Source organism: Nerophis ophidion, linkage group LG01, assembly GCF_033978795.1.
Source record: "Nerophis ophidion isolate RoL-2023_Sa linkage group LG01, RoL_Noph_v1.0, whole genome shotgun sequence".
Taxonomy (NCBI): Eukaryota; Metazoa; Chordata; class Actinopteri; order Syngnathiformes; family Syngnathidae; genus Nerophis; species Nerophis ophidion.
In genome coordinates, this window is record NC_084611.1 from 89,913,823 (window position 1) to 89,927,736 (window position 13,914).

At 41.8% G+C, this 13,914-nt stretch overlaps 1 protein-coding gene across 4 annotated transcripts in view; it reads left to right on the forward strand.

Moving 5' to 3' along the window:
• The window catches only part of LOC133561717 (M-protein, striated muscle-like), a 68,333-nt gene extending 54,425 nt beyond the window's left edge, over positions 1 to 13,908 (forward strand). For all 4 annotated transcript variants that reach the window (XM_061915190.1, XM_061915199.1, XM_061915209.1 and 1 more), the window contains 11 exons: positions 727 to 786; positions 3,780 to 3,847; positions 3,916 to 4,029; positions 4,096 to 4,183; positions 4,255 to 4,293; positions 9,472 to 9,577; positions 9,889 to 10,052; positions 10,114 to 10,150; positions 11,643 to 11,665; positions 11,791 to 11,846; positions 12,215 to 13,908. In XM_061915190.1, the coding sequence (XP_061771174.1) occupies positions 727 to 786; positions 3,780 to 3,847; positions 3,916 to 4,029; positions 4,096 to 4,183; positions 4,255 to 4,293; positions 9,472 to 9,577; positions 9,889 to 10,052; positions 10,114 to 10,150; positions 11,643 to 11,665; positions 11,791 to 11,846; positions 12,215 to 13,006 (1,547 nt within the window). In that variant the 3' untranslated portion in view covers positions 13,007 to 13,908. The remainder of the gene's footprint in view (positions 1 to 726; positions 787 to 3,779; positions 3,848 to 3,915; positions 4,030 to 4,095; positions 4,184 to 4,254; positions 4,294 to 9,471; positions 9,578 to 9,888; positions 10,053 to 10,113; positions 10,151 to 11,642; positions 11,666 to 11,790; positions 11,847 to 12,214) is intronic.
• Positions 13,909 to 13,914: the final 6 nt, after the last annotated feature.

Here is a 13,914-nt window from a genome sequence, read left to right on the forward strand (position 1 = left end):
ATGTGTGAACATGTGTGTTGACATTTATGTTAATTGCATTTGTATTTTTTTTTTGCACCATGACTAGGGAAGGTTGTTTGGATTGTGTCATACAAGTAAATGCTGTGGTGTCGTTTCAAAGTACTTTCAAGGGGTCATTGATCTGATTTACTCACATTTTCCACAAGACTGCAGCAATAATGTGGCGTCCGTAGACTGCCTGGTATTTAAGATGAATTTTGTTGATTTCACGACGTCTCACGGGCCAAATTGAAGAGGCTGGGCGGGCCGCATGTCGTAGTTTGGACACCCCCTGCTATGAATGGAAAAACGATACGAGATTTGTTTTCATTTATGGTAAAACTTTGGCCACTGACCTACCAGTTTGTTATGGTAATATTTTTTTTTTACCGTGGATAACTGGCTTTAATAGTTAAGAACTTATTTAGATTCTTAACAAAAAAAATGGTTTGCTCATTAATATTTGATCAAGTTTGATTGACATGAAATTACTTGCAGTGCTTGTATTTTCTCTGTCAAAATGGAAACTTGAATATTTTTTGTAAAATGAAATGGCGGGCCAGATCTGGCCCCTGGGCCTTGAGTTTGACACCTCAGGTCTGTGAGTCTGGCCACTGCCAAAAAGTGTAACTGTTCGCACTAATGTGGTCTTTCCTGATTGAAATCCAGCCTTCGGTTTTGTCTGACGCTGTATTTTTGGTTTTTTTACCTGCTTTCTGCTTGCAGTCTTCCTCGCCGCAGTGAAGGAGGCGGAGTTCCAGAGGAGAGAGTACGTCAGGAAACAAGGCAAGAAAAACACACTTTTCAGAGAATTGGAAGTATGTTCCCAAAGATTAAAGGCTTATGTTGAAAATTCCTAACCAAAAATAAAAAAAAATACAACTTTTCCACTACAGAAGGGCCCGGGGCCCCCACCTGAATATTCCCACCGAAACAGTAATCACACTCTTGATATTAATGCGCATTCATAATTACAGTTCAAAACCTCGTCAAATCAGGTGTTCATCATAAAGATTAATATTTATTTTACACATAAAACTTAGGCTTAGGTCAGCCTGATTAGAAAAATAAGTACTAACCAGAAATGACTCTTAAATAACTGATTAAAAAATATATATATGTTGTGCTCAAGTAAAATTGATACTGAGTATGTTTCTGAACTAAATTGTCAAAAAAAAAATACAAATTCACCACTTTAGTCATAATTTTTGCGCTTAACAAATTCCAAGCTTCTTCTGTTTGTTGGATGTTGTCATTACTGCCACAGGTGGTGGGAAAGTATATGGCAAGAAGCCCAGCAAAGGGTCCTGTTGGTAAACAAACACTGCTTTAGACCGTGCACATATTTTTGGGGGGAAGAACAGATCCAGTACTTGGTCTCGATCCGAGTGACGGCATGCGAGAAGGCTGATACAGGAAAATGGGGCAGGGAGGACCTGCTTACACAGGATTAGAGATTAACCGATTATCGGCCATTTTGACGTTTATCGTTATCAGCATTTTTTTTTTATAGGTACCAGTATTGGTATTTTTTTTTCATATATACATATATGTAGAGGTTGCCCTCTAGTGGGTTCTTCGGACCACCACACTATTTTCATAGACAGCAATAGGCTTCTGCGTTCCAGCACAATGTAATTTCCTCCTGCGTCCCGCTCATCAGCACCTCCAACTCCAACAACGTGTCTCATGCCGGCTGCTGCTAATAAAGGCGACAGGTGATTAGATAACGATGCCCACCTGGGCCATCTACTCACCTGTCGCTGTCTTCGAGGCCGGTCCTGGCACACTCCATTCTGCGGCAGGCCTGCAGGCCACACACCCCCCCCCCCTCTTCACAATACAATACCAGTATTTATTATTAAAAAAGATGAATAATTAGTGAGCCTGTTACCCTGCATGAGAAAATGTCTCCTTCTTCATCTAAGATTAAAAATGACTCTGTCAATAATTCTCCCCAAATGGTTTGATATTTTAAAAAAGCATTTCTCTGAGTTCTTGTTCGATTTTTCCCCCCCTTCTGGTCAAAACTTCTATTTTATGTCAGGAAAATCCAGATTTTGTTCTTCTGGCCTGGCACTCTCCCGGTCCTGTTTTGTTTGTTGTTGCCACTCCGTTCCATAGTGGATCCAACATAATAGTGAGAGTCCAGTCCATAGTGGATCTAACATAATACTGAGAGTCCAGTCCATAGTGGATCTAACATAATAGTGAGAGTCCAGTCCATAGTGGATCTAACATAATAGTGAGAATCCAGTCCATAGTGGATCTAATATAATAGTGTGAGAGTCCAGTCCATAGTGGATCTAACATAATATTGACTGTCCAGTCCATAGTGGATCTAACATAATAGTGAGAGTCCAGTCCATAGTGGATCTAACATAATATTGAGAGAGTCCAGTCCATAGTGGATCTAACATAATAGTGAGAGTCCAGTCCATAGTTGATCTAACATAATAGTGAGAGTCCATTCCATAGTGGATCTAACATTATAGTGAGAGTCCATTCCATAGTGGATCCAACATAGTAGTGAGAGTCCATTCCATAGTGGATCTAACATTATAGTGAGAGTCCAGTCTATAGTGGATCTAACATAATAGTGAGAGTTCAGTCCATAGTCAATCTATCATAATAGTGAGAGTCCAGTCCATAGTGGATCTAACATAATAGTTAGAGTCCAGTCCATAGTGGATCTAACATAATAGTGAGAGTCCAGTCCATAGTGGATCTAACATAATAGTGAGACTCCAGTCCATAGTGGATCTAACATGATAGTGTGAGTCCAGTCCATAGTGGATCTAACATAATAGTGAGAGTCCAGTCCATAGTGGATCTAACATAATAGTGAGAGTCCAGTCCATAGTGGATCTAACATAATAGTGAGAGTCCAGTCCATTGTGGATCTAACATAATAGTGTGAGAGTCCAGTCCATAGTGGATCTAACATAATAGTGAGAGTCCATTCCATAGTGGATCTAACATTATAGTGAGAGTCCAGTCTATAGTGGATCTAACATAATAGTGAGAGTCCAGTCCATAGTCAATCTATCATAATAGTGAGAGTCCAGTCCATAGTGGATCTAACATAATAGTTAGAGTCCAGTCCATAGTGGATCTAACATAATAGTGAGAGTCCAGTCCATAGTGGATCTAACATAATAGTGAGACTCCAGTCCATAGTGGATCTAACATGATAGTGTGAGTCCAGTCCATAGTGGATCTAACATAATAGTGAGAGTCCAGTCCATAGTGGATCTAACATAATAGTGAGAGTCCAGTCCATAGTGGATCTAACATAATAGTGAGAGTCCAGTCCATAGTGGATCTAACATAATAGTGAGAGTCCAGTCCATTGTGGATCTAACATAATAGTGTGAGAGTCCAGTCCATAGTGGATCTAACATAATAGTGAGAGTCCAGTCCATAGTGGATCTAACATAATAGTGAGAGTCCAGTCCATAGTGGATCTAACATAATAGTGAGAGAGTCCAGTCCATATTTTTCAACATATTGAGCAAAAAGGTCTCTTTTTTTTTTTTCTACCAAGAAAAGTGCACTAGTTATTAGTGACAATATATTTATTTTAACGTATTTTTGGGTTCGTTGAGGGTAGCTAATTTTGTTTTGGAAAGTATTCTTGTTCTGTTGGCAGATAATTTTGCTCAGTTCAAGTAAAATACTCCTCATTTTTTATTTTTTTCTTCTTGTTTTTGAACACTGACTTTTCGCAGTGCACTTGAACTGCCGACTCCACACTTGACAGGCGTTTGTCCTTCCAGGTGCACACTTCTCCGAGGCGCTGAACTTCGCGGTGACCGAGGACTGCACCGTGATGCTGGCCTGCAAGGTCTCCCGTAGTCCGCACGTAGTCCCTCTTGAGTCGCCCTTGCCGCCAACGCCTGTGTCGTCTTTCAGCTGGCCAACGTGAAGAAGGAGACCACCTTCCACTGGTACAAGGAGGACGCCGAGGTGGTTCCGGAGAGCCCGCCCAGCGTCATGTCGGGGGTCTGCGCCCTTCCCATCCCGCTGGTGAGCCACCGAGCGCCGCCGGGTTGCTGCCGGGTTCTTAACGCCCGGGGGGGGGGAATGTTCTAGTTCTCCAGGAAGGACCAGGGCGTCTACAAGGCCGTGGTCGGCGACGAGCGCGGAAAAGACACGTCCACGATTGACGTTTCCGGACAAGGTACTTCCAGTCGGTGACGACAGCGTATCAGGCGCCATGTTTGACCTCCTCTCTGTCTCTTTGATTGGCAGTCTTCGATGACATCATCAACGCCATCGCCAGGAATGCCGGTAAGTCTCATCAGCGTAAGATCTTCAAAGGCTAAGATCACAGGTGTCAAACTCAGATGTGGCCCACAAACATCTGAATGATATGTGTCAATAAAGTAATTCATATTTTCTTATTCTTATTTTTCAGAAAAAAATATATGTACAGCTTGAAATTGCATTCCTTTTAAGCTTTAATAATATCCGATATTGCAACAAATATTACAGTACATTATCACACTCCTCAGCCTTCCCGGTAAGGTTTATTCAGGTGTACTGGAGAGGAGGCTACGCCGGATAGTCGAACCTCGGATTCAGGAGGAACAGTGTGGTTTTCGTCCTGGTCGTGGAACTGTGGACCAGCTCTTTACTCTCGGCAGGGTTCTTGAGGGTGCATGGGAGTTTGCCCAACCAGTCTACATGTGCTTTGTGGACTTGGAGAAGGCATTCGACCGTGTCTCCCGTGAAGTCCTGTGGGGAGTGCTCAGAGAGTGTGGGGTACCGGACTGTCTTATTGTGGCGGTCCGCTCCCTGTATGATCAGTGCCAGAGCTTGGTCCGCATTGCTGGCAGTAAGTCGGACTCGTTTCCAGTGAGGGTTGGACTCCGCCAAGGCTGTCCTTTGTCACCGATTCTGTTCATAACTTTTATGGACAGAATTTCTAGGCGCCGTCAAGGCGTTGAGGGGTTCCGGTTTGGTGACCGCAGGATTAGGTCTCTGCTTTTTGTAGATGATGTGGTCCTGATGGCTTCATCTGGCCAGGATCTTCAGCTCTCACTGGATCGGTTCACGATCGGGATGAGAATCAGCACCTCCAAGTCTGAGTCCATGGTTCTCGCCCGGAAAAGGGTGGAATGCCATCTCCGGGTTGGGGAGGAGACCCTGCCCCAAGTGGAGGAGTTCAAGTACCTAGGAGTCTTGTTCACGAGTGGGGGAAGAGTGGATCGTGAGATCGACAGACAGATCGGTGCGGCGTCTTCAGTAATGCGGACGTTGTACCGATCCGTTGTGGTGAAGAAGGAGCTGAGCCGGAAGGCAAAGCTTTCAACTTACCGGTCGACCTACGTTCCCATCCTCACCTATGGTCATGAGCTTTGGGTCATGACCGAAAGGATAAGATCACGGGTACAAGCGGCCAAAAGGAGTTTCCTCCACCGTGTGGCGGGTCTCTCCCTTAGAGATAAGGTGAGAAGCTCTGCCATCCGGGAGGAACTCAAAGTAAAGCCGCTGCTCCTCCACATCGAGAGGAGCCAGATGAGGTGGTTTGGGCATCTGGTCAGGATGCCACCCGAACGCCTCCCTAGGGAAGTGTTTAGGGCACGTCCAACCGGTAGGAGGCCACAGGGAAGACCCAGGACACGTTGGGAAGACTATGTCTCCCGGCTGGCCTGGGAACGCCTTGGGATCCCCCGGGAAGAGCTTGACGAAGTGGCTGGGGAGAGGGAAGTCTGGGCTTCCCCTGCTTAGGCTGTTGCCCCCGCGACCCGACCTCGGATAAGCGGAAGAAGATGGATGGATGGATTATCATAGCTTCCAAATATGTTTTTGTCTTAATAAAAATATATAAAAACACTTAACTTTACTGTCAGGTACAAACACTGATGACATCTATTAAACAAGACCAGAAGCAAGGAATTAAACAGGGACAGAATTCAATTTGGCTCAATCGTTGAGAGCGCATACACCTGTGTTCCACCACGATCTGACGAAAGTTTGTACGCCTCCTCTTTTATTTGGACTTTCCCCGATTACATTTCAACAGCCGTTTCTAAAGGGGCGGGGGTCATAAACAGCCATCGCCTTTGATTACAAAACAGTTCAAAGAAAGGGTAGTGTCACAAGTTGTTGTTGACGAACCCCAAGATGCAGAGAAGGCGGCAGGCATTGAGTAAGGAAACATGATTTTAATTTAAACACTAAAACAAGAACAAACCAAAGGGTACTAACAAAAGGTGTGCACAAGGTTTTGAACAAACTTTGGTATGGACAAAAACACTTACCGTGACACAAAAGAACTATGGCATGAACAGAGTGAACAGAAGTAGACAAAGCTACAACGATAAATAATAACGACATTGACAGGTAGTGGTGACACCGACACGACAATAATCCAGCACTGACGGGAGGACAAAGCAGGTTTAAATAAGAGCGGGCTGATTGACAACAGGTGTGGCCAGGTGCCAATTAGCCGCAGCTGAGGGGAAACAGCGCTCAGGGAGAAAAGCAGGAAATGACCAAAATAAAAGCGCTGACAGGAAACAAAACCAAACTCTCAGGGACAAGCCTGACAGGTAGGTTCAAGGAAAAGGTCGGAAAAGAGTTCAAAGAAGAGGTCGTAAAACAGTTCAAAGACAAGGTGCCTGGAACTTGGGCAGGCCCAGCTTTCTCTCCGCTTCGTAGTTCTCGGGTCAAGACAATATCTTTCTGTGGATTACAATACATCAAAGAAACAGAACACCCTCATGTTGCGTCCCATCCTACACAGAAGAGTTTTACAAGCCTTCTTTTTGGTAGGATCAAAGACAGCTTTTGTCTTCATTGAAACACAAAGTTTTGTTATAACTCGGATACAATTATTCTGACAGTTACAGCCAATTCTAACCCATTGAATTAATAAAAATGACAATAATTTTTCGTTGATTTATTTCTATAAACTGAAAAATAACGACTAGTGTTTTTTTTGCGTTAAAATTCTGTTGACTGAGCTGCCAATTTTTGACTGTAAAATCTACACTTGTTGATTTTAACGGTGGAGACGGACAGACGCTACATTTGTTTTTACAGTAGAAAAACTGACAGCTACTTTGCCAGAATAAAAAAGAACATGTACTGTCTTTCCATGAACAATATAATGTTGTAAGAAAACATCAATTGAACACAAAAATTCTCGGAAATAAGCTGCCAGATTTTTACGCTAAACAAAAACACCTAAAAAACAGTGGTACTGTTTTTCCATTTACTGTCAAATGTAAAAAAAAAAATGTTGAAACGCTATAGTTCACAGTAAAATTTTGTACATGTAAAGTTTTTACTGAAATCCAAATAAGTGTTTGATGAGCATTCCTCAACTTTGTCAGTCTTTTTTGCCACGCGTGCCAGCTTTTTTGAAATATGTTGAAATATGAGCTTATATATGCAAAACATAACAAAGTTTTCCAGTTGGAACATTAAATATCTTGTCTTTGCAGTCTATAAGTTGAAAAGGATTTGCAAATCATTGTATTCTCTTTATATTTACCATTTACACAACGTGACAACTTCAATGCTTTTGGGGTTTGTATATCTTATATAATAATGTAATGTATATCTGTAAGTATATATTTATTTATATATATATATATATATACATCTGTTTGTATGTATATATTTACACATTTGTGTGTATGTACACTATATATATATATACATATATATACACACACATATATATATATATATGTATATAAATATATATATATATATATATATATATATATATATATATATATATATATATATATATATATATATATATACAAACCCTGTTTCCATATGAGTTTGGAAATTGTGTTAGATGTAAATATAAACAGAATACAATGATTTGCAAATCCTTTTCAACCCATATTCAGTTGAATGTGCTACAAAGACAACATATTTGATGTTCAAACTGATAAACATTTATTTTTTTGCAAATAAACATTTACTTTAGAATTTGATGCTAACAACGTGTGACAAAGAAGTTGGGAAAGGTGGCAATAAATACTGATAAAGTTGAGGAATGCTCATCAAACACTTATTTGGAACATCCCACAGGTGTGCAGGCTAATTGGGAACAGGTGGGTGCCATGATTGGGTATAAAAACAACTTCTATGAAATGCTAAGTCATTCACAAACAAGGATGTGGCCAGGGTCGCCAATTTGTAAGCAAATTGTCGAACAGTTTTAGAACAACATTTCTCAACGAGCTATTGCAAGGAATTTAGAGATTTTACCATCCACGGCCCGTAAAATCATCAATAGGTTCAGAGAATCTGGAGAAATCACTGCACGTAAGCGATGATATTACGGACCTTTGATCCCTCAGGCGGTACTGCATCAAAAACCGACATCAGTGTGTAAAGGATATCACCATATGGGCTCAGGAACACTTCATAAAACCACTGTCAGTAGCTACTGTTGGTCGCTACATCTGTAAGTGCAAGTTAAAACTCTACTATGCAAAGTGAAAGCTATTTATCAACAACACCCAGGAACGTCGCCGGCTAAGATGGACTGATGCAAAGTGCAAAAGTGTTCTGTGGTCTGACGAGTCCACATTTCAAATTATATTTGGAAACGGTGGACATGGTGTCCTCCGGAACAAAGAGGAAAATAACCATCCGGATTGTTATTGGTGCAAAGTTCAAAAGCCAGCATGTGTGATGGTATGGGGGTGCATTAGTGCCCAAGGCATGGGTAACTTACACATCTGTGGAGGCACCATTAATGCTGAATGTCCATACAGGTTTTGGAGCAACATATGTTGTCATCCAAGCAACGTTATCATGGACGCCCCTGCTTATTTCAGCAAAACAATGCCAAGCCATGTGTTACAACAGCGTGGCTTCGTAGTAAAAGAGTGCGGGTACTTTCCTGGCCCGCCTGCAGTCCAGACCTGTCTCCCGTTGAAAATGTGTGGCGCATTATGAAGCGTAAAATACCACAACAAGACCCCGGACTGTTGAAGGACTGAAGCTCTACGTAAAACAAGAATGAGAAAGAATTCCACTTTCAAAGCTTCAACAATTAGTTTCCTCAGTTCCCAAACATTTATTGAGTGTTGTTAAAAGAAAAGGTGATGTAACACAGTGGTGAACATGCCCTTTCCCATCTACTTTGGCACGTATTGCAGCCATGAAATTCTAAGTTAATTATTATTTACAACAAAAAAAAGTTTATGAGTTTGAACATCAAATATGTTGTCTTTGTGGTGCATTCAAGTGAATACGGGTTGTATTCTGTTTATATTTACGTCTAACACAATTTCCCAACTTATATGGAAACGGGGTTTGTATTTTCTTATTCTTATGTTTCAGAAAAAATATATGTACTGCTTGAAATTGCATTCCTTTTAAGCTTTAATAGTATCCGATATTGCAACAAATATTTCAGTACATTATACCTTCCAAACATGTTTTTGTCTTAATAAAAATAAATAAAAATGTATATTTCTGTTATTTCAGGTGAGTCGGCCTCCGACATCGTGCTCCAGTGTACTCCGGAGGGCATCCGTCTGCAGTGCTACATGAACTACTACACGGAGGAGATGAAGACCGTATGGAAACACAAGTAGGTTGCCTTTGAAATCCAGCAGGTTTTTTGTCAAATAACTCCACACAAGATGTCAACTTTCCAAATGCTCCCTTTAAGCCCCGCCTCCCAAAGACCAAGTCCGACCAAGTGGTCCATCTTGAACCTTTCTTAATCCTAAAACCCTTACAAGCCCTCCAGGACGCGTGTCGGCAGCAAGCGCCGCGGAAAAACTAGTCGAATAAAACAAGTTTTTGTGGAGTTTGACGGACAGGAACTCACCTGACGTGTGATTTAACGGCGCCAAAAGTCTGACGGCGAACACGTGACCGCGCTTTCGTCCTCTACAGGGAGAGCAAGATCGCCTCCTCCGAGAAGATGAGGATCGGAGGCACGTCCGAGATGGCCTGGATGCAAGTCTGCGACCCCTCGGACCGGGAGAAGGGTCTCTACACCATGGAGATCTATGACGGCGAGAAGACTCACGCCAGGACCTTTGACCTCTCTGGACAGGGTGAGGCTTCAACTTGTCTTGTCCAACTTCCAATTTCATCAAACACCTTCTTGCTCTGCAGCGTACACTGACGCCTACGAAGAGTACCTGAGACTCAAGTGAGTCTTTTCTTTCATATATACATATTTCATTCTTTCAATCATATGAACTGTCATTATTTACAATATTATTACCTATCAATATTTACCATGTTATTACCTGTCAATATTTAAGTTATTATCATCTTTTAGTATTTACAATATTATTACATATCAATGTTTACTACATTATTACTTATCAATATTTACCATGTTATTACCTATCAATATTTACCACATTACCTATCAATATTTACAATGTTATTACCTATCAATATTTACAATGTTATGACCTATTAATATTTACCATGTTATTACCTATCAATATTTACAATGTTATTACCCATCAATTTATATCATATTACCTGTCAATAATTAAAATTTTACAACCTATCAATATTTACAAAAGTATAACCTTTCAATATTTACAATATTACCTATCAATATTTACCATGTTTACCAATCAATATTTACCATGTTTTACGTATCAATATTTACCATGTTATTACCTATCAATTTTTACAATATTACCAATCAATATTTACAATGTTTTTACTTATCAATATTTACCATGTTTTTACCTATCAATATTTACAATATTATTACCTATCAATATTTACAATGTTACCAATCAATATTTACAATGTTTTACCTATCAATATTTACCATCTTATTACCTATCAATATTTACCATGTTATTACCTATCAATTTTTACAATATTACCAATCAATATTTACAATGTTTTTACTTATCAATATTTACCATGTTTTTACCTATCAATATTTACCATGCGTTTACCTATCAATATTTACAATATTATTACCTATCAATATTTACCATGCTTTTACCTATCAATATTTACAATATTATTACCTATCAATATTTACAATATTACCTATCAATATTTACCATGTTTTACCAATCAATATTTACCATGTTATTACCTATCAATATTTACAATGTTTTTACTTATCAATATTTACCATGTTTTTACCTATCAATATTTACAATATTATTACCTATCAATATTTACAATATTACCTATCAATATTTACCATGTTTTTACCTATCAATATTTACAATATTATTACCTAACAATATTTACAATGTTATTACCTATCAATATTTACAATGTTATTACCTATCAATATTTACCATGTTATTACCTATCAATATTTACAATATTATAACCTATCAATATTTACAATATTACCTATCAATATTTACAATATTATAACCTGTCAATATTTACAATATTACCTATCAATATTTAAAATGTATTACCGATCAATATTTACAATGTTTTGACCTTTCAATATTTACTATATTATTACCTATCAATATTTACAATATTACCTATCAATATTCACAATACTATTACCTATTAATATTTACTATGTTTTGACCTTTCAATATTTACTATATTATTACATATCAATATTTACAATATTATAACCTATCAATATTTACTCTGTTGTAACTGACCAATACTTCCACTCTTTTCCCCTTCAGGGCGGCGGCCTTTGCAGAGAAAAGTGAGTATTTCATCCTCCGCCTCCTTTTTTTTTGGCAACATTTGGAGGTCTGGTCTCTCCGAGGTCTGGCCGACGTCTTGTGGTTCCCCGACCGTGAAGTCCACCTGTGCTTGTGTCCCCTTCAGACCGCGGCAGGGTGATGGGCGGTCTGCCGGACGTGGTCACCATCATGGAGCAGAAGGTGGGTGCCCGGCGTGCTCACACCTTGACTTGTTGGCTTCGGGTAAAGCTCAAGTTCCCCGGCAGCATTCCGAAGAGACCGGCGCCGCCGCGGGAAGTAAACACGCCACGCCCTCTGAATGTTGTGGTGTGAGGCAGATGTGGACACAAAGAGCGCATCAGCTTCATTCCACTCAACAAAACAAGCATGCAAACATGTTGCTCTGGTAGTTTTTCACTTACCTGCCGGTCAGTCCGGGGTGTGGTGCACCTGTGAGCTATACGGTCAAAATGCATTGGATTACCTACAACTAGCATTCTGGCAGGTGTTAGATGTTACCAAATCTGTGCTGGTGTTGCTCATACTCATTGACCTCTGGTTTCTTGTAGTCCCTGAGTCTGACCTGCACCGTGTGGGGGGAGCCCACTCCCGAGGTCACCTGGTTCAAGAACGAACAGGAAGTGGCCTCCAACGAGCATACCAGGATCACGTTCGACGGCGGTAAGTTTGCCAGCATGATCATCAACCAAGTGACGCCCGAAGACTCCGGCAAGTACAGCATCAACGTGCGCAACAAGTACGGCGGCGAGTTTGTTGAGATCACCGTCAGCGTGTACAGGCCCGGTGACAAAATCCCCGAGGCCAAACTGGGGCAGCCCAAAATGGCCACGCCCGTCGTCACACCTGGGAGTCCCAAGTCCCCTACTCCCCCTTCCAAGACCCCTACCCGTACCTCCACTGGCAAATCTCCAACCCGTGCTCCGAAATCCCCAACTCCGGCCCCGAAAGCTAAATCTCCAACCCGGGCCCCGAAATCCCCAACCCCGAAATCTCCAACCGAAGCCCCGAAATCTCCAACCCCAGCCCCGAAATCCCCAACCACAACCCCGAAATCTCCAACCGAAGCCCCGAAATCTCCAACCCCAGCTCCGAAATCCCCACCTTCGACCCCGAAATCTCCAACCCCAGCTGTGAAATCCCCAACCCCGGCTCCGAAATCTCCAACCCCGGCCCCCAAATCTCCAACCCCTACCCCGCCATCTCCAGGAGTCAAGTCTCCGACCCCTTTGGCAAAGGCCCCAAGTGCACCCCCAAAGTCCCCGTCCTCCTCCCCTGCTCGCAGCGTCAAGTCTCCCACCCCGTCCGGATTGGTGAAGTCTCCAACCCCAGCCAGGAAGTAGGCGACGCTGGCGAGCGGGTTTTAGCATGACTGCAGAAGTTAAAGTTGAAAGTTTCAAAAAGTAAAAACTGAACTTTTACGGCGGCTGCTAGCAGATGTTTCTGATATGTATTCAAAGATGCACCTTCCACTCGTCCGTGGTAGTGGAATGCCTTGATTCATTGGGGGTACCTTCGTCCGTGGTAGTGGAATGTCTTGATTCATTGGGGGTACCTTCGTCCGTGGTAGTGGAATGCCTTGATTCATTGGGGGGTACCTTCATCCGTGGTAGTGGAATGTCTTGATTCATTGGGGGTACCTTCGTCCGTGGTAGTGGAATGTCTTGATTCATTGGGGGTACCTTCGTCCGTGTTAGTGGAATGCCTTCATTCATTGGGGGTACCTTCGTCCGTGGAAGTGGAATGCCTTCATTCATTGGGGGTACCTTCGTCCGTGGAAGTGGAATGCCTTCATTCATTGGGGGTACCTTCTTCCGTGGAAGTGAAATGTCTTGATTCATTGGGGGTACCTTCGTCCGTGGTAGTGGAATGCCTTGATTCATTGGGGGTACCTTCGTCCGTTGTAGTGGAATGCCTTCATTCATTGGGGGTACCTTCGTCCGTGTGGTAGTGGAATGCCTTCATTCATTGGGGGTACCTTCGTCCGTGGTAGTGGAATGCCTTCATTCATTGGGGGTACCTTCGTCCGTGGTAGTGGAAATGTCTTGATTCATTGGGGGTACGTAAACGTGATGAAGAGTTTTGGTTTTTGCCACCATTAGAAAGTCCTCCCGAGTAGTCAGCTAACGGGAAGTAAACACGAGTCATGCGAGTTAGCACCTTAGCAAGTTTTTTCTTCTACATCTGGGATGTTTTTGGTCTATGTGACTTCCTGTTTCCCCCCCAATAAACCATACCTAACGTACCAAGG